The 27,422-nt window shown below is 39.5% G+C and overlaps 1 protein-coding gene across 1 annotated transcript in view; it reads right to left on the bottom strand.

The window, feature by feature from the left end:
• cacna1ia (calcium voltage-gated channel subunit alpha1 Ia) overlaps positions 1-27,422 on the bottom strand; it is a 125,717-nt gene that overhangs the window by 81,447 nt on the left and 16,848 nt on the right. Inside the window, exons 3-8 of the mRNA XM_084117691.1 lie at positions 23,556-23,653; positions 21,286-21,445; positions 11,923-12,265; positions 11,268-11,360; positions 5,265-5,613; positions 3,515-3,918 (exon numbers count right to left, since the gene is read on the bottom strand). Of these exons, the coding sequence (XP_083973817.1) occupies positions 3,515-3,918; positions 5,265-5,613; positions 11,268-11,360; positions 11,923-12,265; positions 21,286-21,445; positions 23,556-23,653 (1,447 nt within the window). The remainder of the gene's footprint in view (positions 1-3,514; positions 3,919-5,264; positions 5,614-11,267; positions 11,361-11,922; positions 12,266-21,285; positions 21,446-23,555; positions 23,654-27,422) is intronic.

Here is a 27,422-nt window from a genome sequence, read left to right as displayed (position 1 = left end):
TTGGTAACATTATAAATGCAAAAAACTTTTTTTTGTGGCTGTGGTGTAGTATTACTACTGAAGTAATATACACACTAACCTTGCATCATGTCCTCTTAACCCAACCTAAACCTAAGCTTTGTTTCCAGACAGACTGTGTGCTCATGTACATTGTGTAAAGCCAGCCATTCAGTTTGTAGCTCCAAGCATCAGACAGTCAGTGAACAGATTGTGGGTGGTCTGTCGAATACTGAGACTAGTGTAAGATCTACTGCGCTTAGAAAGGGATCAACAGACCACCCCGATCTGCTTCAATCCACGCTGTGTAATCTGACATCACATAAATCCATTACACCTTATCTCAGTGTATGTTCATGTGCACGAGCGAGAGGGCGACCGAATTCCAGGGGAGCGAGAGCAAATTCTGATTTGAAAACACTTCCTTCGATGTCCCTTTTGTTCCTTTTTCCTCCATTCTTTTATTGATCAATATCTTTCCATTGACGAGTTAAGGCAGAGAAAACACAACTGAAGGACGAATGAAAACCAAACCACAGGCAGCTCCAGGGAGATGCCATTTAGAGAAATTGAATATTGACACAGCAATCAGGAGTGATAACGGCAAAACAATACAGTAAAATACACCCATAGCTTCTCCCCTCTCCCCTTCCTCAAACTGTACGGTAAACTTCTCTAATCAATCCATCAGCAGATTGTCTCATTATCTAAGCTATTTAGATAGTATAGCACACTACTTAAAAGAGCAGTTAAGTGATTTTTTTGTAAACCATGAATAAATTGTCACCATAAATGGAAAGATCAGTATATCTTGAGAAATCATACTCTTAAAAATAAACATTCCAAAAGAGGGCTTTTAAAGGTATGCAATTGAAGAACTTTGGGTTCCCCAAAGTTGTCTTTTTCTTAGGCCGTGTGTCCACCAAAGCGTTTTTAGCCAGCTGAAAACGCTAGACGCTCTGCTGAAAACGCCTAGCTGTGAGCGCTTGAGAGCGTTTTGGAAGTGTTGCGTTTTTTTCAGTTGAGACACTTTGCTTGTTATGATACGGAAGATCCGCGAAAATGTTACTAGTATCTCAATTCACACATATTTTGTTTCTGTGTTGATTCTATATTAAAATGTCGATCCAATGTAATGTATTTTCTCTGGCTCTTGTTTTAAATGTTTTTTTTCCCCGTTATTATGCTTGTTGTTGTCATCTGTTGACGTTGTACAAGCAGAATGTTGCGGTTGGTCGGTGTGGTCTTAGTCCCGCCCCTCCTCCACTGTGATTGGACGGTTGGGTAAAAAGTGACAGTGATGAGCGCAGCGTTTTACCCAAAGTTGAACATTCTTCAACTCTCGGCGACCTGTAAAAAACGCCGAGCGCTCAGTGCTTCAGCGTGAAAAAAACACTCAGCACCTCGCTACGCTCATGGCGTTTTAAAAACGCGCCGCTCCCATTGAAAACAATTGAAAAAACACGCCAGCCGCGTGAAAAAACACTTTGGTGGACACACGGCCTTAGTGTGAAAAAAATTTGATCTAAATATAAAGTACCCTTTTCACTATAAAAAGAACCTTTTGTGAAATGGAAAGGTTCCATTAATGTTAAATGGTCTTCATGGAGCCATTAATGGCAATAAAGAAACTTTATTTTTAAGATTGTAGACGCTTTTTTCCGACCAATCAGTGAACTTTTAGGTGTTTGCTGGCTGTCAGTCATTTTGAGTGTTTGCTGACATTACTTCGGAAGGTGGGATTTTGGAGACCGGGGGGTTAGTTTAATGACTAATCTCTATATCCAAATTTGGGGACTCCCCTGCTATATAGTATGTGAAAGACATTATTTCAATTAAGTGTTATGTCCGAATATGCAGTATTCATTAAACAGTTGGCAAAAAATACCCGGATTACCTGCTACTTTGACCAAGATACCACACCTATGGACATTTTATAGAACGTACTTTATTAACAGCTAAGATACTTAAAATGTTAAATGCATCCTCAATTTCAGGAAGAGGCAACAAAAGTGTTGCTAAAAACTTCCTACGATGAAATCTCAGAATTCCGCTCCTTGTGGTTAAGCTGAAGTATTGAGTATATTTTAAAGATGAATAAAACCAACTCAAAAATGCAAATTCTGTCATCATTTACTCACCCTCATGTTGTGCTCAACTAAGATTCTTTCTTCTGCAGAACATAAAAGCAGATATTTTGAGAAAGGTCTCTATTTTTTTTTTTTGTCAATACAATAGAAGTCAATAGTAACCCAAACTGTTTGGTTATCAACATTCTTTAAAATATTTTCTTTTGTGTTCCACAGAAGAAAGTAAGTCACACAGGTTTGTAAAGGCATGAGGGCGAGTAAATGATGAAAGAATTTTCACAGTCGATCCACAATTCAAGCATGCAAACTGCATTTGAAATATTAGTTAAATACAATGATATACAACATTTTAATAAATCAGCATTTTCAGCTTTGAAATTGCATAAGTTTGAGTATTTTGCAGTTTTATTCATGCTCTCACTGGTTGCTCAGATGATCCCACAATCCTTGTACAATCCTGGCACTCAGTTCCCATACAGAATGGATTGAAACAGCCGCTAATCAGACACCGTTGCAGCAGACTCATCTGGTAGCATTGCTTACAGCACCTTTATTTTTACATTTACTCATTTAGCACACACTTTTATCCCAAGCAACTTCCACTGCATTCAAGCTATACATCTTTTCAGTCGATGCATTCACTGGGAATCAAACCTTGGTGTTGCCATGCTCAACTGTTTGAGCTACAGGAATCTTTGAATGCATTTGATTGTGCAGACCAAGAGCGTCGACAGTCATTCAATCGACTGTTGTGCGTGAGCACAAACACACACATGCTGCCCACACACATGTAAATATTGTGATCTTAACCATCCTTTTTGAGAGCCAGGTTAAAACATAATGAGTCACAGCAGATGATGTCACCACACGTGATCTGTTTAACCATATCAGGTCGACTGGAACACAAACGCATGAGGAAAGACCTGTTGAACAGATGCTGTGTTTATATGTGAACGTGCACACAGGGGCTTCTCTGTCTTGCCTGCGTGGGCTGCATTTACATGATGCTTCACGTGTTAAAAATGCTGCATAATAGAAGCCAATTGTGACTATCTCATTTTCTCTCTATATATCCGTCTTTTCCCGCTTGTTGATATTTTTAGAGCCCACAGAGATGAGAAAACAGGCCCCACTGCAGGCAAGGCAGCAAAGACATGAGGGGGTGGAGGAGAGAGATAGAGAGAGCAAGAGAGTGTGCATGAGTAGTAGTAGCTTTCTACGTCTTCCAAAGATAATTAACTGCACTTTCAAGGCAAGAAAAAGATCCAACAAGACTCCAAAGGCCGTTCCACACGCTCTCATTACTTTGAATGGCAGGCCCTGTGAAGACTCTATCAGCACCGCAGAAAGAGCCGGCTATTACAGTAATGTGTGACATGATGAGGTTGAACACTTCTTTAGACTGGGTGCACTGCGGGTGAAATTACCTGGTTATGGTGCTCGATGCCCATGCTGATTGTATTGATGAGGATGGCGATCATAATCCCTCTGTTGAAGTACTTGCTTTCAACGATACCCCAAAGCTTCACTCTTATTTCATCCCAGATGTCTTTACATTTCCCGAAACAGGTGCGTTCATTCTTCAACGTGTCCTCGGAATCCTCGTCCCCCCTCTCTTCCAAGTGGTTGTCATCCCTGTCGGTCTCCTTCAGCGCACTCTCCTCTTCCTCCCCATTGGCCGAATGCCCCGTCGACCCCTCCCCCTCCTTGAGTGACAGGGCTGCGGCACACTGTGGACACTCCTGTGGGTTTGGGGTGATGGAGAGGGAGATGGCGTTCTCTAGAGTTTGGGAGCTGTGGTCCAACTTGGTTTCGTGAATACAGTGAGGCGCTATAAGACAGAAGAAAAAAAAAATAAAAAATTGTTTGACATTTTCATATAACACAATACATTTTTTGCCCGTCAGTTTCTTGGATAACTGCCATGATACTGCTTTGGATTGAAATATCATTGGGCCATTAAAGCAAAGACATGCATGGATTTGCTCTTTGCTTTTATTACTTTATTATAAAAGCAGCTGAAGAGGCACCTCTTCCGCAAGCACTTAATGACCTCACACTCTTAAACCAATGCGCTTAGGCACGCACGCACACAACAACAACAACAAAAAAATGTGTCCTCTTCTCTAGCTGGTTTCCTAATCTAGTTGTCTAATAAACCTGGCATTGTGTGCTACAAAAATTGTTGGCTCTTTGATGAATGCTTTGTTCTTCTCTGTAACTCGATTCGGATAAAAATCGTCTGCTAAATGCAGAAATGTATGTAAATAACTTGCTATTAGGTTTGGAGTATCAAGGAAGCTAATTTGAAACTTGGCCAGGCTTCAAGCTCGTGCAAGTGGCTAAATACACTGAACCAAATGACAAATAACTCTCTGATGATATCATTTATTATTTCAGATAATTATTGGGGTTTTGAATGAATTAATGCTAATAATAGCACCAAAATTCTACAAAATTTGCACTAAAGTGAAAAAAAAAAACTGGAATACATCCTAATTTACGGTATGTAACTAAATAAAAAAACAATGAATTTTAAATTAAAATTATTATTTGATGAATTTATGAAAAAAAGATTTACATTAAATTGCTATGCAGTGATTTCTTTTTTGTTCCATCTTTTGAACCGTCCAAGAATCAGAATTTCCAACGCTACGTATGAATGAGAGATGACAGTTTAAAATGAACCAGTTCACTAGAACGAATCAGACTTTTTGAAGCCAAATACAAGTTATAGAGAATAGAACTAGGATGAATCAGATTTTCCCATGTTAAGTTTAAGACAAAAAACAGTTTACTAGAATGAATGAATGATGTGTGTTGGAAAGTCTGATTCATTCCATAAGAGCAGACTTTCCAGCACAACATGTTAAACAAACCAGTTTAGGATGAACTGACTCACTAAAATGCAGCAGACTTTCCAACATTATATATTATACTTTTCAACACTTCATACGAGCGAAAAAGGAGAGTTTATGATGACTGATTTCACTAGAATGAATCACTTTTTTAACATTACAAATGAGCGAGAGAGGGCAGTTTGTATGAAAGCTTGCTACTATTTTGAAAACCGTTGACCTAATGTCAGGCTACTTATTTTTAGTTATTCATTTTTTATTTACTCCCCAACACTGTTAGTCATAGCATTTCTCTGCCTCCAACTCTCTCCTCACTCACTCTGAGCTGAACGGCAGTGATGTCTTTCTCCACCATTCACATTAGCTCCTCCCCCTGTCGATCCTGCACCTCCTTTGCCACGCCCCTTCCCTCCCCCAGGAGGAGGGGCTTTGCCACGGAGCATGTAGTAAAGAGCAGCTGAGCGACGGCGGGCCTTGCGTAGGATGTGGCAGACCAGCTGGAAGAGTTCCTCGTAACAGTCTCCGGGCTCAACGAGCGAAGCCAGCGTGCTGGAGGACAGGTAGCGAGCACGTTGCTCTTGCATCAGCTGGTGCTCTCGCTGTTTGGTCTCCGAAAACTGAGTGGCAATGACCACCAGGCACAGATTAATCATGAAGAAAGATCCAATCTGGAACAGGAAGAACAGAGATATCTTGAATATAATGAAAATTATCAGACACACTTACGATGTTCTAAACCCTTAAAGGTGCAGTCACATTTACCATTGTCCCGAAAAATGTCACAGCCAAAATCCAGCCACAATGAGTTCAAGTTGGTCATGCAATTTTATTGTGTTGAACAAAAGAAAGCTGCTTGATTAGATTTTTCTTCCGTGAATAAAAAAAAAAGAAAAAGGGTTGAAGAACTTTCTGGTACTGGTCAATCTTTTCTGAAGGTCATATAAGAGCTTGTTGTTGTTCATTGACAACTCTACACTTTAAATCAGATTTTGTTTGGATCTTGAATTCAATTCGGTGATTCAATGATCGCAGCAGTTACAATAAGTGAGTTGGAACCTGAGAACTGAATCAGTCTGATTTTTGAACAAATCATTCAGACTAATTGTGCAAATCAGATCAATCGATTCAACAAATTTGACTTACAGAAGAACCAAATTCAACCAAAACGTTAGTGCTTCTCTCAAAGATTGCTTATGCAGATTTTTACTGAATAACTTTTTGGTCTCTTTGTCGCACAAAACTATTGTATGACTTCAGAACTCTTGAAATAAAGAGCACAAGTCCTATAGACCACTTTTACGATACTTTTATGGTGCTTTTGCAACCTTTTTGAAGCTTGAAGGCTCCAGGCAACGTTCAGTGTAATTGCTTGAAAAACTTCAGGATATTCTTTTACAATTTCTCCTTTTATGTTCTATGAAAAAAAGTAAAATGGGTTTGAAACGACAATGTTCATATCCATTTTTGGGTGAACTAAACTTTTAAGTATATTTATTTGAGCATACATGCATTTTGCTGTCATTACAATACCTAAAGATCATTCTTAAGCTTAATTCTGTAACCATAACTCTCACACTGCATGTGAAGTCTCAGCTGCTTTAAATATCCAGATCTACATGACACCAAAACCCATTGGAAGCTCTCTAACGCAGCCTGTGCTGCAGTGTTTGGCATTAGCAGTGGCCATAGCTGTCAAGATGAGCTGCTATAAACGGACCCTATGTTTGAAGAAGTCAGCAGACGCCCAAACAAGAGACTGTTTTGTTGTGTGTGCGCCTGTACCGCTTTGGCTTTGATATGCTATAATTATCAGGCTCTTTCATAGCAGCAAAACCTCCAAATATCTCCCAGTCCTCGCAGAGAAGGGCTAGATCCCTCTGCCAACGTGAAACGGATTATAATAGGGAGCCAATCATTTTAAAGACTGAGGGTGAACCAGTTCTAGACTTATCAGAAGAGAGAGCCTGCTCTTATATCATTCACCATTCATATCACTGGCATTTGTCAACACGCAAATGCACACAGATCTTGCTCGCCTTAATGAAAGTACAGCCTGGTTGCAGCTTATGTGAAGTAGGGATCAGAGAGGACGGATGAGTTGTGAGGAGGACAGAGAAGGTGGAGAAATGAGGAGTTGGGCATATGTGTGTGTAGGGCAGCTGTGCAGATGCATCCTGCCTTCTCATCTGCTGTCCTGATTTGTGATTCTGATGTGTGACTGGACTGCTCCTAATCAACAGCCAGACTTCTGTTTTATGCAGATAGACACCTTCTTTCCTTGCAGTCACCTCTCCTATCATCAATTGCACTGTACTGTTTAATGCACGCACACACAACTAAAATGTGTCTTCTGCATCTCTCTTTGATATGCTATGAACATATTTCTTTAAAGGGATAGTTTAACCAAAAGTGAAAATTCTGTCATCATTTACTCACCCTCATGTCGTTGCAAACCTGTACAGTATGACTTTTTTTCTTCTGTGGAATTCTGTCTTGAATTTTTGAGGAATATCCACAGCTGTTTCCCAAAAGCATTGCCACCAATTTTTTCTACGATCAGCTTAGCTCACGATGCTTTTGGGAAATGCATCCCAGGCCAGTCTTTAATATTATGAAAGAGAATGAGGACTGGGTGACAAAATAAGTACTATAAAAGTGGTAGTGATAGCTTTGTCTGAAGAATAATTAGGAATTTCACTCATTATTCACTAAAATTTTTGACATTCGCTCTAGCTCTCCTATATAACAATAAAACAAAATAAAACATAATGACTAATGCTTAATTAACAGCCCACAATAAGAGAAGATTAGTCATGAACAACTTAACTTATTTGAGTTTGTTTACACCTTTAAGTCCCAAATGGTGCCTTTACAACATTGAAGACAAATCAGTGCAGTTACTTATACAATATTTTAAAACCAAAGAAAAAAATAATCTGACATTGCTTAGAAAGACAGACAGAAAGTAAGAAAGGGAAAAGAAAGGGTCAGACATACAGAAGGAACAAGGCAGAAGTAGAAAAGGGGTCAAAGGGGTGCTGGTTAGTGAGTATACTTCAGTTCTGTTACAGTTGGGTGAAAGATGACAGGTGATGATTTATACTCTCATTTAATATTGTTCTTACAATATAAGGGTCTGGCTGCAGGCAGGGTGACCTTAAGACTTTCTGTCCAAAAAAAGAACAGTAAGCAAAGCCGGAAATTTGAAAATGTGAGGAGAACTTTGCCAAAAGATTTATATAGATTAGGCAATAAAATAACATTAAAAAAAAATAATATTTATGAATCATATTCATTACTGAAACCCACAAGCAGCAAGCCAAAAACATTATATTTTACATTATACATACTATTTTGTTGCCTCTAATCAGAGAAAATGCGTTTACTCTAATTATATGTGATCATTCGTTCAGCTGAAGAGGAAAAACTGTGCACAGAGATGCCGAGCCTGAATTAATTGCTCCAATGTTCAATAGAAGTGAAAGGAAGTGAACAGAGGTTCATCGGCGGGGTGCGGGCTGTGTCGGCACACTATGGCCCTCTCTCTACAGGTAGCGACTGCTGGCTGTGTGGTTGCCAGGTTACAGACAGAGCAGGGCGTCAAAGAAGTAAATAAAAGTGCTGAGGGACAGCCTGCACACACACACAGTGAAAAGACACATCTTACTCCCTCAAAACAGTGCAGATCACATTGGGATTTGGCTGTTGTTTCGGGCTATGAAGGGGGCGCCAGAGAGCATAAAGCATCACAGACTAACAGCTAACTAGTTTGTTTTTAAAAAAAAATATGTATATGAGTTTTCCTGTTCAGTGTGATGTTTAATGTACCCACACTTGTTAATAACTGCCTTTTTCCAGACATGTAAAAGCTTTAATAAAATCATGATTGGGAATAAAATAGAACAGAACAAAACATGGAAATACATTGAGCTTGTGTTAACCACAAACCTTATTTTAGGCATTTAACCAAAAACTCTTCAAACCCCTCAGTAAATAATAACCATCAAGTATCAAGTATTGCTTTTATCATTTAAAACACAGTGACATGCTATGGCAAGCCATTTTAGCTTTGATTTATTCACAGGATGCATTTTTTGATATCAATAATTACATTTGTACTATTTAAATTGTGAATTCAGGATATTAATATAAAATATGTCTATTTCTGATATCAGGAATTACATTTTCATTAGTACTAGTTAAAGGAGGGAGGATTGTAGTGGGAGCACTGGGGTGTCAGGTGTGACTGTGTGGCAATGGCAAATGGTTTACATGGCTCATGGGTCAGGTAACAGAATTTTGCTTAGGGCCCCAGGGAGGTCAGGATCGGCTCTGCACGTGACAGAAACAACATTGCGGATATAGTGCGTCCAAATTTCATTCATACTACCCATATTCATTCTATATAGAGCGTACTTTTTAACGGTCGCAAAGCAAATTCAAATGAAGTAGGCTACCTACTCGGACAGTGCGCGATTTCGGACACAGCGAGAGTCAGCTGGGCTGCACCTATGGACCTTTGGTCACTTCCTGTTTTTTTAGGCAGCACAAGACTAATAATGACTAGTCTAAATGATGTCTGCTGTCTCTTTATACTTCACTCAGTGTCACATTCCACCAGTCAAGGTACTGCTGGTGCATGCTGGGAGAGATCACATGACAGCTTCGCAGGGTGCATGTGTCAGGGTGGCAGGGTCTCTGTCAGGAAGTGTGAGAGACTGCCGTGATGGCAGCAGGGGTCCACTAGTCTGATGAGCTCTAATTAACTGCTAATGCTTTCACTCTGCTGACCTACACAGGATTAGGCCCTGTCATTAGCTACACACACACACACACACACACACACACACACACACACACACACACACACACACACACACACACACACACACACACGCACACACACACACAATTCCATTTACTTGCCATTTGTTGGGCTAAAATGGATTTCGGCATCTCCAGCAGTGCCATCAGTTGTCTAACACGCGTTTAAACGCGGGAAATGGGAAAGGTAAGAAAAGCACAAATAGCTACAACAAATATCAGCAGGCCTCTCCACTATCTGACCTGCACATCTCATTCCTAAATCCATTCCCTTCCTCTTTTATTCCTTAAGTCTCCTGCTGTCTTTCAGCCTCAGATCCTTTTCCTTCTTATCCTCAGGGCATTTCTTTCTGCTCGCTCTCTTCTTTAATCTTAGGAGAAGACATTATCCGAAGCACATCTCACTGCAGGGCTGTCTCGTTCACTGCTGTTCCTCCCATTCAACAAAGAGGGCCGCCACGGTACAAGAGCTGGCTCCAACACAGTAACGTTAAACATCCAGCAGAAGCAAAGATAAATTAATTTTCTAGTGTCCAGCTATTGATTCTTCACTATGTTGTTCATTGCCTAATTGATCTGTGCAGCTCCGTCAACTCCTAAATGTGCTGTTTAGCTAATATCTGCATCTTTGAAACATTCAGGCCATCAATGGGAGTTGTGCATATTCAGTTAAGCTCAGTCTGTCAATAAAAGCTGTTTGCAGATGAATCTCTGAGGAATGACAGTAGTGATGTTTTTCAAGATTTTAAACTTCAGCTGCAACGCACCATATGGCAGGACTAATCAAATGGATATTGTCCATAAATATCTATTACCCATTACGTGGCCTTGCATTAAAACTACTGTATTAAGTTTGAGCTTACAGATGGAACTCTAAACACTAAATATGAGTCTCAAAAGATGATTGTTTTGGAAGAAAGAGTAAATAATTAGTAGTAGGGATGCACAATATATTGGCGCCATAGTAGTTATCGGGTGATATTAGATTTTTTTTTCTTTTTTTTTCTTCAGTATATCAAAATTAATATCCATTTTTAATACTGTACATTAATGTTGTGATGCCTAATTTTAATCTAAATTTACATTTAAAATGGTTGATTGCAGTATTATAATGTTTTATTTTAATTTATTTAGACAATATAGTATAGTGTTTTAATATCAGCCATTAATCGGTTAACATAAAAATAATCACCGTCTTATCTGTATCAGCCAGCATATTAATATCAGTGCATCCCTAATTAAAAGGCTTTGTAAGTTGTAAGGCTCAGTGTTGTAATGTGTTAAGCTGTATTTTTGTGTCCAGGGGAGAGACATGACCTTTTTGTTCTTACCATTGAGACCAAACATCCAGTTCACCCTCTGGCCCTGTTTAAAGGTCACTAAACTTCAGGTCCTCCCAGACTACATATGCCATATAAAACCACAGACTACAAGTTCTTAATAATTAGGACACATGCTTCATTTCTGAACACATGCATGCCAACATATAAAAACTTACGATGATGAGGAATATGAAGTAGATGAAGTTGTAGAAGGAATGAGCGTCCATGACGTAGTACATGATCTCCACCCAACCCTCTAGCGTGATCACCTGCACAGATCAGACCACATTCAGGCTCTTTATACACCGGTAAGATTAGTCTCGGATGATCCATCACAAGTCGTTAGTTGAGACAAACTGCTGTTCATGATGAAGTAAGATGCGTCTACTATTTGTGACGCATCTTTTTATAAAACATGCGTCTTTGTATAAAACGCATATAAGAGTTAGAAGTGTTAAGAGCGTAATCTTTTGTTAGATTAGTCTTAATCACACTTAATATCTTATGCCATTTTGTTCAATTCTCATGAAATGCAAAAAGGAAGGATATAAGAGAATATAAGTTATTTTGCCAAACCTTTGTTTTAGAACAGTGGATGATTGACAAGTGTGAAGGCGGCCTTTCTCTTTTGTCCAAAACGCAACAGGATAGATTAGCATTTGCAACACACTACACATGCAATGTGGTCACATGCAGTTCTGACTTCATCTGAACATGCATCGGATCGCATTTACACTTATATTTAGTGCTGCTGATATATGATAGGATCACCCAAAACAGACTGAATCAGATGTATAACTTAAACAAATGGCATTTGGCTCCGTCTCATACCTGAAATATGACGATCCATGCATAACCTATGTTGTCAAAACTAATCGCTCCTTTATGTGGGTTGGTGTGTCCTGTATGACAGCGGGTGTAGTACTGGTTCCAGTTCACACAGAGTCCCACTGCAGAGGCACTGCCATTGACCAGCGGCTCCGCACTCAGACCCAGGGCCTGACGGTGCAGCGCGTCCTCTTTATCTAGACAGCACTCCCGTCCGCCCTCTCTCCGAGTGGGCACATCATTGCAGGACATGATGCCATTATCCTGAGCAAGAGAGCAGATGAAGGGCCGCTCGTCATCCTCCTCAGGCCGATAATATGGGGCGGGGAGGGTGATGCCAGATGTGCTGAGGGCAAGACGAGAGGAGAAGTCAAGGTTTTTGGAAATACAGAGTTAAAAACTGTACAAAATGAAAATGCATTAAATATGTATATAAATAATTAATATAAACATACATATATACATATGCAAACTAGGGATGTACGAGACTAGCCGACTAGTCAATTAAACAATACTGCTGCTGCTAGTCGACTTGGGAATTCTAGTCGTTCCTTTTTTTTTGCACATTTATTGTTTTGCTTTATATTTTTACAAAGGCTACGTTTAAATTACTGTCATATAAATGTTACATCGTAAAATTAATATATTATTGTGAAATAAGTATATCTGCAGCGGAAAACAAAATCATTTAATTTTATCTCCGATTTTGCATGCGTTGTTTTCACTCGCGGAGGTTGAGAGAAATGTCCACTCGGAAGATGAGCAAGGTGAGTATTTTGAAAGCCTATACACAAAACTATTCAGGGTTTTTTTTTGTCATGTCAAACTAACGTAAAAATTAAGCTTACTAGGCTTGCTATACTACTGGTTATGAGGGCCAATACGGTATGCAATTTTATATCATCGGATTAAAGGAGAAACATCATGAATGAAACTTACTTGACACTTGAACAGTTGCTATATCAACATTGCATGTATCTGACCTGTTTTTAGCGACATTCAGCATGGGATTTGACTGTTGATAGATTAAATAGTCTATTTCATATGGATCGCATTTACAGACTGCCTCCGGGGGATGGGGTTAGACTAGTCCGTTGCAAAATTTCCATTTAAACGTTAATGAAATTAGTTGTTGCGCACATCCCTAATGCACACACACACACACACACACACACACACACACACACACACACACACACACACACATACAGGTGCTGGTCATAAAATTATGGCTTACAGCTTATGAAACCCACGAAATCAAAATCCCAGAAAATTAGAATATTACATGAAATCACACAGTAATTACACAGTGATACCATGGTCATTGAACCAGGTTTTGGTTCTTTTGGCAGTGTGGGCAGGTGTAAATCCTGCTGGAAAATGAAAGAAGCATGAAGTGCTCTGAAAATGTCCTGGTAGACGGCTGCGTTGACTCTGGATTTAATAAAGCACCGTGGACCAAAGTCCTCTTTTCTGATGAGAGCAAATTTTGCATCTCATTTGGAAACCAAGGTCCCAGAGTCTGGAGGAAGGATGGAGAGGCACACAATCCAAGATGCTTGAAGTCCAGTGTGAAGTTTCCACAGTCTGTGTTGGTTTGGGGAGCCATGTCATCGGCTGGTGTTGGTCCACTGTGCTGTCCACTCAACGCAGCCGTCTACCAGGACATTTTCAGAGCACTTCATGCTTCCTTCAGCAGACAAGCTTTATGGAGATGCTGACTTCATTTTCCAGCAGGATTTGCACCTGCCCACACTGCCAAAAGAACCAAAACCTGGTTCAATGACCATGGTATCACTGTGTAATTACTGTGTGATCTCATGTAATATTCTAATTTTCTGGGATTTTGATTTCGTGGGTTTCATAAGCTGTAAGCCATAATCATCAAAATTATAACAAATAAAGGCTTGAAATATCTCACTTTGCATGTAATGAGTCTATATAATATATTAGTTTCACCTGTTACAGTAAGTTGAATTCTTGAAATAAATCAACTTTTTGATGATATTCAAATTTTATGACCAGCACCTGTATATATATATATATATATATATATATATATATATATATATATACACTGCTCAAAAAAATTAAAGGAACACTTTGAAAACACATCAGATCTCAATGGGGAAAAATATCATGCTGGATATCTATACTAATATGAACTGGGTAATGTGTTATGAACAAAAGGATGCCACATCATTTGATGGAAATGAAAATAATCAACCTACAGAGGATTGAATTCAAAGACACCCTGGAAATCTAAGTGAAAAAATGATGCAGCAGGCTTGTCAATTTTGCTGAAATTTCATTGCAGCAACTCAAAATGGTTCTCAGTAGTTTGTATGGCCCCCACGTGCTTGTATGCATGCCTGACAACGTCGGGACATGCTCCTACTGAGACGACGGATGGTGTCCTGGGGTATTTCCTCCCAGATCTGGACCAGCGCATCACTGAGCTCCTGGACAGTCTGAGGTGCAACCAGGTGATGTCAGATGGACCGAAACACGATGTCCCAGAGGTGTTCTATTGGATGTAGGTCAGGTGAGCGTGGTGGCCCTTCAATGGTATCATTCCTTCATCCTCCAGGAACTGCCTGCATGCTCTCGCCACATGAGGCCGGGCATTGTTGTGCACCAGGAGGAACCCAGGACCCACTGCACCAGCATAGGGTCTGACAATGGATCCAAGGATTTCATCCCAATACCTAATGGCAGTCAGGGTGCCATTGTCTAGCCTGCAGAGGTCTGTGCGTCCCTCCATGGATATGCCTCCCCAGACCCTCACTGACCCACCACCAAACCGGTCATGCTGAACGATGTTACAGGCAGCATAACATTCTCCACGGCTTCTCCAGGCCCTTTCCTGTCTGTCACGTGCTCAGGGTGAACCTGCTCTCATTTGTGAAAACCACAGGGCACCAGTGGCGGACCTACCAATTCTGGTGTTCAATGGGAAATGCCAATCGAGCTCCCTGGTGCTGGGCAGTGAGCACAGGGCCCACTAGAAGACGTCGGGCCCTCAGGCCACCCTCATGAAGTCTGTTTCTGATTGTTTGGTCAGAGACATTCACACCAGTGGCCTGCTGGAGGTCATTTTGTAGGGCTCTGGCAGTGCTCATCATGTTCCTCCTTGCACAAAGGAGCAGATACCGGTCCTGCTGATGGGTTAAGGACCTTCTACCGCCCTGTCCAGCTCTCCTAGAGTAGCTGTCTGTCTTCCTGGAATCTCCTCCATGCTCTTGAGACTGTGCTGGGAGACACAGTAAACCTTCTGGCAATGGCACGTATTGATGAGCCATCCTGAAGGAGCTGGACTGCCTGCGCAACCTCTGTAGGGTCCAGGTATCGCCTCATGCTACCAGTAGTGACACTGACCCTAGCCAAATGCAAAACTGGTGAAAAACAGTCTGAAAAGATGAGTAGGGAAAAAATGTCAGTGGCCTCCACCTGTAAAACCATTCCTGTTTTGGGGGTTGTCTCACTGTTGCCCATCTAGTGCACCTGCTGTTAATTTCATTAACACTAAAGCAGCTGAAACTGATTACCAACCCCCTCTGTTACTTAACTGACCAGATCAATATCCCAGGAGTTTAACTGACTTGATGCTATTCTCTGATTAAAAAGTGTTCCCTTTATTTTTTTGAGCAGTGTATATATAGACCCGTTGTCTCACATGTATATAGATGGACAGATAGAGAGACGGACAGACAGAACAATACATGGACAGAACCAAAGAGACATATAGATAGATTGATTACATACACAATTTTTAGTTTATTTTTTCTTATTTTCTTATTATTTTGTAACAAAATTTTGTGAAGTTTGTGCTTAAAACAAGGGGGAGAAAAAAACAATAAGAAAACTAATTTCTATATACAGTATGTATATATAATTTTTATTTTTTTTATATTTTTTTTTCAGTGGTAGAACTAGAATCATTGTGCATCTATAGATCTCATCTGGTGAGTTGCCACTTGTTGGCCTAAGAAAAATGTAAGTGTTTTTTGCAGGATAGCTGAAAGCTCTCTAGGTAGACCCGAAGAGATCTGCACAGTATCCAGTATGGACTCACTTTATAACAGAGCAACTGAGCTTGTGTAGTGTACATGTGTGTGAAGCCCATTTCTCTGGGAGTGACCCATTGAGGGCAGCCTGTCCCTTAATCACAGTGTTTTACTGCCCAGAAATAGCTGTTTCCATCAGCCACTCACCCTCTCATTCATATAACAGGGTCACAATGACTATTTACCCTCCCTTTCCTCCTCTCTCGCTCGCTTGTTTTTATCCTCTTTCTCTGTTTCACTCACACATATCCATGTATTTGCAGCAACATGCAACGCCATTTTTCGGCACAGTACAGATAAGCATAGCACATGCAAGCCACAGTCACACTGACCAATCAATGCCTCTATTGCTTTGTGGTCTAGACAGTCAATCTAAATGTGCGCACACACACATACATACACACACACGCACACGCGCGCACACACACACACACACACACACACACACACACACACACACACACACACACACACACACACACACACACACACACACACACACACACACACACACACACACACAAAGCTCCCATGACAGCCATGTTGGAGGTATTGGATGCCAAGAAAGGATTGGTTCATCCCCAGGGTGTAATTCTCCCCATTTGGACGGAGGACTCCTCCGCAGACTCGCAGCTCGATCAAACCAAGAATGTTTCTGTTGTCGTGGAGGACATTTTTCCTTTGCCCTTCAATAACACGGCAGCCAAAAGATCAGAACCATTCGATACCAGTAATGAGCAATGGTATATCAGGCTACACCAGAAAAAGCAATTTGTCTAGGTAGACCACCGTGGTGACACTTGTGCGAGGATATACGTGTGCACATTTTCAACTCACAAAACTAATCAATGCCTGTGATGTGGCAAATTGAGCCAATGAATCAAACATCATACAGATGTATGAATTCCCCCGTGGGCTTTGTGCGGCACACACTGAGATCTCTCCTGTAAACGTCAGTCTCCATTTTCAGGAGGATAGTCAAGCCAGACTACGCGGCACTGCTTTACTTAAAGAGCTCAGTGGTATGGAGACAATCGGAGGGGTTGGGAGAGAAAGACAGAGAATCAGTAGGTCTGTCAGGGCTCTGCAAGGAGTGCTGGAGTGTGAATGATGTTTGTGCCAGTGCCAGTGCTCGGGCACAGCATGGCAGCACACTAAGACGCACAGCCCAGCGTGGCACACCGCTAACACCCCACTGTGGCACAAAATGCCATTCCACTGCCAATGAGACTGCTCTCACACATGGAGATAATTGACCAATGACTGACACGCTGTTTGTGGGTCGTCACAGGTGGGTTGGTGTTAATGAATGCACTATAAATCGAGCCTTGGAGATCATTGTGACATTGTGGGTTGACTTTTTAAAGGAATTTCTTTCATTTGAGTCATTTTCAATGTTCGACTTGAGCAATCTAAATTGTAAGTTTGGTGCCTTTAGCTCAGTTAACGTTGATGGTCTTAAAGGCGGCATGAAATTAAAATTCTATTTTCTAGGGGTGTAACGAGGGGTGTAACTGTTATATCAAGATATCGCAATATAAAAATGTAAGATATGTATCGTTGATGTAAACGATGTGATTTGCAATATAGACTTTTATCCAAGGCTCAGCTTACAGTTTTTATAAGGTATAATTCACCCAAAAATGTAAATTCTGTCATTATGTACTCACCCTCATGTTGTTTAAAACCTATAAGATTTTCATTCAAATTCCAAACACAAATAAAGATATTTTTTTATGAAACCCGAGAGACTTCTATCCCTTTATTTAAAGTCCATTCCTCTAAACCTTAAAAGATCCCAAAAATGTCATAAAGGCATCGTAAAAATAACCAATCGAGTGTTCTAATCCAAATCCAAGTCTTCTGAAGAGACATGATAAATAAAAAAAAAGAAAGTTTACAGAGTTTCAGTGTTACTACATTAAACGACAATATTTATAAAGCAATGTGGGATTTTTTGTGGGTCCTGATAATAATAAAATAATTATATTATTATAACAATAATAAAAAAGTAAAAAAACAACAAAAAAAAACTCTTTATTTTGGCTTAAAATATCGTGATAAGCATCGTATTGTGAGTTCAGCAAACGATTCATCCATGCATGTTTTATTTTTTTGGCTATTCATTTTTAATATATTATAACTCAGATGTTATTATATTATAACTCAGATGCTTATACCTCACCACATCACAAAACAAATGCAAGCTCGCATTTATTTTTGAGTGCAATGCCCACGTCAAAATCAATTAAAATAATAGAACCAAGTTCCCGTCTTACAGTGTTTCTTTTTCAATTACACTCGGATGCACGTCAAAATGGAAGATCTGTCCCTACTTCTGTTTCATTGAGACTTTAAAGGTGCTATCAGCAACTAAATGACAGATATCACTGAAATAATATTCCCATGAGGAATCACACCTTTCATTTCTATCAAAGCAAATTTAGATTTACATTAAGACTCGCGAATATCATGATAGTTTTTTATGTCTTCAAGAGAACAAAAGTGTCACTTCTGAAGGTAAATTAGCATAAATTACTAATTGAAATGCAATAAAATTTAATAAATTATGGTGTAAAGCAAGCTGACAAAGTATTCTTACAAACTAATTTGCTAGCAAATGCTGGCAACTGTCATCTCTTCGGGTTTGCTGAGAGGGAATGTGGTTAAAAATGGCTAAATGGCAATATATTGAACAGAATGTCTAAAGTTGGCTAAATGGCTGAAATTGATTATATTGATTACATATACTTATATGTAAAACTTTGAAGTAATAAATTATGGTATGCAAGTTTCAATAATCAGAAATCGCTCCAGCAGCTAACTGTTGGTATAGTTACATTGTTATGGTTACGTAATGTTTGAAGCCAAATAAAAAGTTCTTGTTCTTGTTATCTAACATTTGCAGTAAACGTCTGAAAAAGCTAAAGACATTCCTTATATAATACGCAGTGGTGTAATGTAATGAAGTATTAACCTAGTTATCATTATCAGTAAAATCCACTGTCGGTCGACCTCTAGCGGCGACACCTGCTACTTCGGTGACAAACAACAGTTGTGATGAAGGTGAACACCCATGGTCCTATTTTCGAGAAATGTTTTCTTATGTTGGAAGACTTGGAACGAAAGTCTTCGTACCTGATGAAGTGCGTCTTATGTCTGGTTCAGATTACACAATTTTTTTGTCTGTTACGATAGTCACTGTGTCAGATTACACGATTTTGACTCCTAAAATCTTCTTGTGTCGTGGACAAGAAACAATTCAGACTACACATTGCTTTCTGACCAGTCATCGCGTGCCGTCTCACACACACACACACACACACATTCCCTCGCACGCACTCACTCACTCACATACACACACTCACTCTTGATGGAACCCATCGTGGAAGACCGAAAAAAAATTAAACATGCTAGTCTTTTTATCATGATGTCGTGAAGCATCGCAGACGCGACATAGGTTGTTGCCCACTATGACACACTACGAATCTTGCGTCCCGACGCCCGTTGTCATTTATGAATCCCCACGACACCCTACATCAAACGGATAGTGCCAAAATCGGGCTAAAATCGTGTAATCTGAACCAGGCATTATGCTTACTCAAAGATACAGAAATATTGGCGCTTAAAAACTCGCCGTCCAACCCCAAGAAACACATTAAGGTCTCCACATTCAAATTAAAGAGTTAATTTTCAAATTTAAAATTTTAATTTTATTTTATTTACTTAAAACTTATAATAAACATTTTGCCATTTTTTTAATTAAAAGAAAACAAAATGGAATAAACAGAGTTAAAACTGAACACAATCTTCTGCTTAAACTGTGTATAGAACCATTTTTAATAAGATTTTTTGCTCCTTTTGTATATTGTACATTTACTTGTACTTTTACTTTCAATTCTTAAGTATGTTTAATATCAAAAAATACTTTTCATACTTAAGTACAATAAATATCTCATACTTTTAATTATTATTATTTTTTTTTATTTTTTTTTTTACTCAAGCAATATTCTAAACAATGACTTCAACTTCTACCAAAGTCATTTTCTGGTAAGATATCTATACTTTTACTCAACACTGTAAAAAATTTCTAACCCTCCCAAATCAAAAATTTCAAGTGACCGATAACATCTAAATTTTTCAATTGGCCCAAGTGAAATTCTTGTTGCAATAGTCTGTTAACATTGGCTCAATGAGAAATAATACGTCAGACTAATTGAAAAATTTAGATGTTATCGGTCACTTGAAATTTTTGACTTGGGGATGTAATTTTTTTTTACAGTGAAGTGTGGATTTCAGGTACTTTATCCACCACCACTGATAATACGTTAAACTAAAACAGTGCAGTACATGCTCTTTTAAAACCCCATAAAAACATTTTCTTTAAAGTAATTCTTCCCCCATTAAAAGGGAAGGAGAATGTACATTTTAAAAAGACTGTAAGAGACTTTACAAAGCAGAAGAAAATCAGGCGTTCCCTCAAGAGACTATGATAGACTCTCCTTTCAAAACACTTCATCATCCTCTGAGTGTAGCGCCAGCCCGTAAATATACTCGCTGCAAGACAATAAACGACAATCAGACCTCAGCTGACGTTTAAACTCAGACATGCGTTTCTTTATCCCACACACACGCGTACAAACAAACGCACAGGGTGTCTCGCACACTGCCATGCACTGTGAGTCCTTTCAAATCCAATCACACAGCAGTGAGAGGCAGGCAGACCACGGTTGGCACGGTAACCTCAGGCAGACACCCACTCATGAATATGGACGCCAATCTGAGTTTTAATCAACTGGAGCCATCGACTGGGTGGAACCACATTTGCATTTTTAGTGGCAGGTAGACAGTAAAAACAAAAAGATGAGAGGAAAGGTTAAAAACAAGGATACAAGTGAGAAAGACTAGTTTGCATCTTAAAAACGTATAGGCCTACATGAAATTGAATGAATAATTTTTTATTGGCCCCCAATGTCCTTGTGATCCCAAACTATCTACTGATCACATTTAGAATCCCTTCTTAGAGAGAAAGGATATTTGAAATACAAGTCCAATCCAATGATGGCGTGATCAGGCACTGAAATGCATCTCCTAGAAGATCCGGCCTCCTAAATTCAATCTCTTTATCCTTGTAAACCTAAACTGTCATCCAAATAAACCCACAGTTTGGATTCTGTGCCTATTTTCGCAATTAAATCACCATTGAAACCGTACATTCAGTCCTCTCTCTCTCTCTCTCTCTCTCTCTCCCTCTCTCTCACTCCCTTAAGCCCACCAGCCCTCCTCTTTTGGTACTCACAGGGTGAAGTTCTCCTCTGGGTAACAGCGATTTCTTAATAGTCCAGCCCACAGCTGCACGCCAATGATGCCAAAAATGAAGAAGACAAAGAAACAGAGCAGAAGCACATTTCCCAGCATGGGTAGAGTGTCCAGCAGCAGGTTCACCAGGATACGCATACCTACACAAACACAGAAAAATTATTCTGATAAGGAAGAATAATAAACCTAAGATATTCATTATTCTAGAAAAAGTTTATTTTCATATCCTTTCATAAAATGTAATAACATTTCCTGCCTCTACACAACCTTATAATATTACTCAGCAAAAATGCCATAAAATCAATGTATTTTCACTGATTACACATTAATTTGTCACATTGCGGAAGTTAATGACATTGCCATTCTTAGGTTATTTTTACGTCATCCAGTCATTTGTGCTTCATTTTATTTGCATATAACAATTTGTGTTACTATGACCGTCCACCCAGTTGTGAGTTTATCATCATAAAAAATTGTGTTTAAAAAAATAAATAAAATCGTTTGTGTGAGTGAGGGTGTGTTCATGTTTGTTAGTGAAGCACTGCTGGGATTGAATGAAGGGTGTGTGTCCGTTCTGATTGGAGAGCAGCAGCATGTGATTACCACAGTGTTGGGTTGGGGGAAACACAACAGGGGACTAACAACACTGATGGAACACATTAACACACTGTGTCGCGTGTGGAAACACAAACATGTTATACACGTCAATGTGGACAGGTGAAGCGACTAGTCCAGTGAACATCTGGACCTCTGGAATGAAAGCAGAATTGTGTCTTTGGCTGCTCACAGAAAAGGCAATCACAGTTAAAAAACTTGTGGCGCAAAGGTCAATCAAATGAGAGCTTAGTTTCCAAGGATGGGATGTTCTTTTTTCTAAAAGGTGGGGGGGGGGGGGGGGGGGGGCAGGTTTGGAACGACATGAGGATAATTAAATGATAACTGAGGGTGTGTTTACACTTGGCATTAACATGCAACTTGTATCCGGATGTTGTCCACATACACATTGAAAAGACAAATGTAAACGCGCTTCTGATCGGAATGTTCGGAGGTAGTCTCCCCCCCACCACCCATATATACTGAAATGTTTGCCTTTGCACCCAAAAGTTGCAAAACCATTCATTTTCTATAAAGAACGCGCATTTTTCCCACCACAGCTGGCAATGTTCTCGGACCCATACGTTTCTCTGTACCGTTTCCATTACGGCATCTATCCACATTATTAGCACTTGCAGCCTCTTCATCCTCATTTTGCGAGATTTGTAAAATGTCCCCCGACTGAAAACTGTTTTTAAAAGAAAACCCATCACTTCAGGTCGACTTTGCACCTTTTTTTTTTTTTTACAGGAATGCAAGATCCAGATACAGAAGCCATTTGATGTGGACAGGTGTAAACGCACCATGTCCTGATTGGCTTATGATTCGATCTGCTTGATCGGATCACGGTGATCGCATGTTAATGCCAAGTGTAAACCCTGAATGTTAATTTTTAATGAACTATCCCTTTACAAAGCATAAAACCTTGCTACAATTTGACATGCTACATGAACAGATAAGTGGATGTCTGGATGTTAATTCGATTCTGCATGCCTACATGCATGAGGGAGAGTGTGTAACGGTGTTTATGCACTGTGCTTGTGAGTGTCTTTGAAATCTGTTTTTATTTACAGGCACACAAAGACCTACATTCTACAAACATTTCCTGAAACCCTCCCTTGAACACTCGCTATCTTTTCAGCAAGACTTCCAGCAGCAAAATCAAATGCGAGCTAATTCAGTTAGTATTTATATTTCATGCGCTACACCATGGCCATGGGCACAGAAATATTGATAAATCCTGGGCTTCTTATAAAAGCTCAAAGAAAGGCCACAAGTTTTGGATGGGTGTGAACGTGAAGCAGAGGAATATGAATTATGGCATTTGTTCAAGGACGACTGTTTTTCTACCCAATTACAGGAGGGATTAATCTGGCTCTGCTAATGGTGGTGGCAGGGAAGCAATAGCTCTGAAATCCTGTTTGATTAATTCCAGCTTTGCTGCTCTGGAAGACCTGCACGCCAAACACAAAGCTACACAATGCACGCTACCGTGGCTTTGATAGGACAGGGTTTGAAGCTGACACATGAGGGTGATTTTGAGGCTTGGCATTAACACCAGAAAAAATGACACACAATGAATCGGATCATGTGTAACACCTGAGGTTTGCAGATCACGGATTTTTGGGGGAAAATGTATGTGTCTTGTTTACTCACTGGGCACTCTGTTGATGGCTTTGAGAGGTCTGAGTACACGCACTGTTCTGATGGCGGAGAAGTTGATGTTCTGGAGATCAAGGGAGTATTCCACCATCCTGAGAAATACAAACATACAGAAAATTACTGTCACAGTGTAAACAAACTGAGTGCTGTTTTTGCCAGTGTTGTAGTTGAGACCAGCTCATTAAAAAACAAGGCCAGAGGAAGGTCGAGACTGAGTCCAAATGTTCTCGAGTCCATGACAAGACCAAGACCATGAGAATGTGGAACCCAACCCTTATCTGGACTCTTTACTCTGCCTTGAATGAGTAGGTCTCAACTTAAACACTGGCTTCTGCCACCCTTTTCATTACTTACAAAGGGCCATAGTCTATACTTTTGTAGCATTTTATTTTAGTGTTAGTTATTTATTATTATACCAAATACATTCTAATTATTTTTACATGTCCATTTCTAACCTCTCTCTAACTGCCCTGTTTAAAAAAATTAAACTAGCCAAAGGTGGTTTGTTGTTTTTAGCAGAGCATCAAACTGGTCAGACTGGTCCTAGCGTAATGGTTTTAGAGGGGTTTTGAACCATCTATTTTGATAACCATATATATATATTTTTTTAAGGATTTATTTGTTTGGTTTTCATTAAAAATTATGTCATCCGCATAACAATTTGAGTGGAAAAATCTTCAGCAGCAGAATGTCTTCAACATTGATAATAATATACATAATGATATATAATTGTGTCTTGAGCAGCAAATCAGCATATAAGAATGATTTTTGGATCATGTGACACTGAAGAATAAAAAACTTAAACATTTTAGCTGTATTTTGCTGTATTTTTGATCAAATAAATGCAGCCTTGGTGAGCACAAGAGACTTCTTTCAAATTAAAACAAAATCTTGCTGACCCCAAACATTTGAATGGAATTTGGTCTTCCATCCTCAGCACCAGGTAACATCCATTGTAGGTGAGCAGCAGTTTCATACAGACCAGCCCTATACACTACAAACAGAGACCTCCATTCATCACCCTGACTCTCTCTCTCTTTCTCTCTCTCTCACAAGCACACGCACACAACAGGCCGTTCTAATGCAACCCAACCGTTCATCTTGATCTGACCATGTGTACTATGTCAGGGACTGAAGTGGTGGGGGTTCATCTCTCTCGTCTCTGAGAGAGCAGCTCTGTTTGAAATAGTTACTCACTGCTCTCTGCATCAAACGGCCCTGTGGGACTGTGTGTTTGAAAATAGAGGCCAGAGGGTTTCTTTTCCCAGACAGAACCAGACATTATCTGCTGTTGATCTCCCATTTAATCTGTATGGTTCATCACAGCGAACAAATCTAGATGCTGTTGTGTTGCCACACACACACGCATTAATTCCACCTGAGTGAGGACCATCTTAAAGCAGACACACCTCCCGTGATGTCACCAATCTCGTCAGCCTCCCTTTGACCTCCATCTCCATGAGATGTTTTTCAATGGGAGGCATCTGTGGTGAGAGCTGAGTCACAGAACGGGACGAATGAGTCACACCGGCCACTGAGAATATAATGACAGCATCTCATAGCAGCAGCACAGGGAGTCACACATTCAACATGTCTACATAACCACACAGCGAGAAATACTCCACAGCTCTCCAGAGCCGCTCCACTGCCAAAACCCTTCTCACATATACGCAATTAAACCATTTACTTTAATTATTTTATTTAAAAAAAGACTACAAGACATTAACAATGAACTAAAAAAAAAGTAGAAAAAAAATCTAGACAGAATATGATTGTTTCAAATAATCCAATAATATCAGTAAAAAGGCTGAATATGGTTTAATTTTTCACTTTATTAACATTTTATTTGTCAAATAAAATAAGATGCATTTTAGTCAAGAGTAAAACTTAATGAATAACCTATGACATTAAAAGCAAACAAACTAAAAAAAACTGCAATCCAGTTTACAATCTACCGGCGAGTAGAAACAAAGAGCTAATTAAAATATTCAGTGGAGAGTAAACATCTGGTTGCAAGCGCTGCATTTCGACAGGCAGGTGCAGACATGCTGTGCCTTGATTAGAAAAGTAACCAATCATTATGACTGTACCAATGAGACTGGATGTTAATAAAAGTTGTACAAAGGGCTTATGGGATATTCATCACCCCAGTGGCATGGATTTCTCCAAAAGACTTGGCTTAAGGGAAAAGAGTTAGTAATTCAGAGTTGGAAACAGGCCAGAATGCGAGTGAGAACAAGGACATGGACTGTGTTCCTTCGTAGTACTACCACAGAAGAAAGATCGACTGCATTGCTGTTGTAGAGCTTGACAATCCCATTATGTCAATTACTGTCTGACTGACAGCAGTGTCAGCACTCGAAAAGTACTGGGACGCTGCCACACACGCACAACTGCGGCTGCTTGTGTGGCTCACGCATGTGTGTGGCTCAGGCAGTGACAGACATACTCCTTAATAATAATAAAATCCAGTAATGTTACACAATACCCATGCAAATCCTTATAAAAAATAGGCCAAAGTTTTCAACATAACTTAACATATCTAACATGTCATAAGCTTGCATGATCAGACAAGCCATTTTCTTTAGTCCGAAAAGTAAAAAAATGATGTGTGATGCAAGAAAATCAGCATCACTTGGATTTTATGCGCCCGAATATAATGCAGCTGAATACTGTAATTCTAAGATAACTTGTATTTTCCATGATTTTTATGATGCCTAACCAGATGAGATTTTTATGGATCTTCTTGTGGAACTTGAGGAATTTATCATAATGTTTCAAAACTTCCACAATTAATCAAAACAATGATAATCCAATTCACACTTCAAAATCAAAATATTAAAAAAGCTCCTTTTTAACTGGCTTTCATAATAGAAAACATTTCAAATATATGTAAATTATAGGCTGCAAACCCACCATTAATCTCTACCCGTCCATGTTTGATAAAAGAATAGCATTTTAGTCCAATAGATTTTCAGTGTGGGTGGAGCTGCCCACCGCAACACTGCACAATTTATTTAAATTGTTGAAAACCTGAGAGTATTAAATACTCATTGGTAACTGATTGCATCATTACAAAATATTTAATAAACGAACATGCATGTAAAGGGGGATGTTAAGAACTTTTAATGAATGAATGGTGTGTGAATTCTGTACTGACGCTTTGCAGTTTCAGGTTCAGTGATGTGGTAATGTTGTGTGACACAAATAGCCTTGACCTGTTTGTATTCACTGCATGCACAAAGAGTGGACTAAACTTCAGTTATTCTTAGCTCATACATTTTTTATGAAATGGTCTAGTACAGCTAGTGTAGGGACAACGAGCCTGAAGAAACCTGAGTTAAAGTGCCTTGCTCCTGGCTACCCAGCAGATCGACCCATGAACTTGAAATTTTTGGGTCACCAGCCCAGAAACTCAAATACTATACTACCCATAACCCATCTCCTTCAAAAACTAGTTAACAAGAGGAATAAGGCTCACAATAAAACTCTCAACAAGTGTGAACTGTTTAAAACTGAAGGCAGCTGCTCTACTGCCCAGACACTGCTAAGACACCATAACGTCACATCTAATGACATCCTGAAAAAGAAATCTGAGTGAGCTTTAGAGATAACCAAGTAAACATTTAAAGATTATTTCGCCATAAATACTAATCTTAATTTGAAATTAACACATGTATAAACTGCTTTTAACCACTCCATCAGCTGCTGTTTTATTCTTTCTACAAAGCACTGAACAACACACACAGGATTGTGGGATATCATAGGCAGCAAAGAATAGCTCTATTCTGCCTTCATCTCAGTAGAAGTGGATGTTATGCAAACATTGGATTCAGAGAGGCCTTGATGCCTTCCTGCCTC

The sequence above is a fragment of the Abramis brama genome (genome assembly GCF_963993115.1).
Source record: "Abramis brama genome assembly, chromosome: 1".
Classification (NCBI taxonomy): domain Eukaryota; kingdom Metazoa; phylum Chordata; class Actinopteri; order Cypriniformes; family Leuciscidae; genus Abramis; species Abramis brama.
Note: the sequence above shows the minus strand (reverse complement) of the source record. Positions and strands in the feature narration are given on the sequence as shown.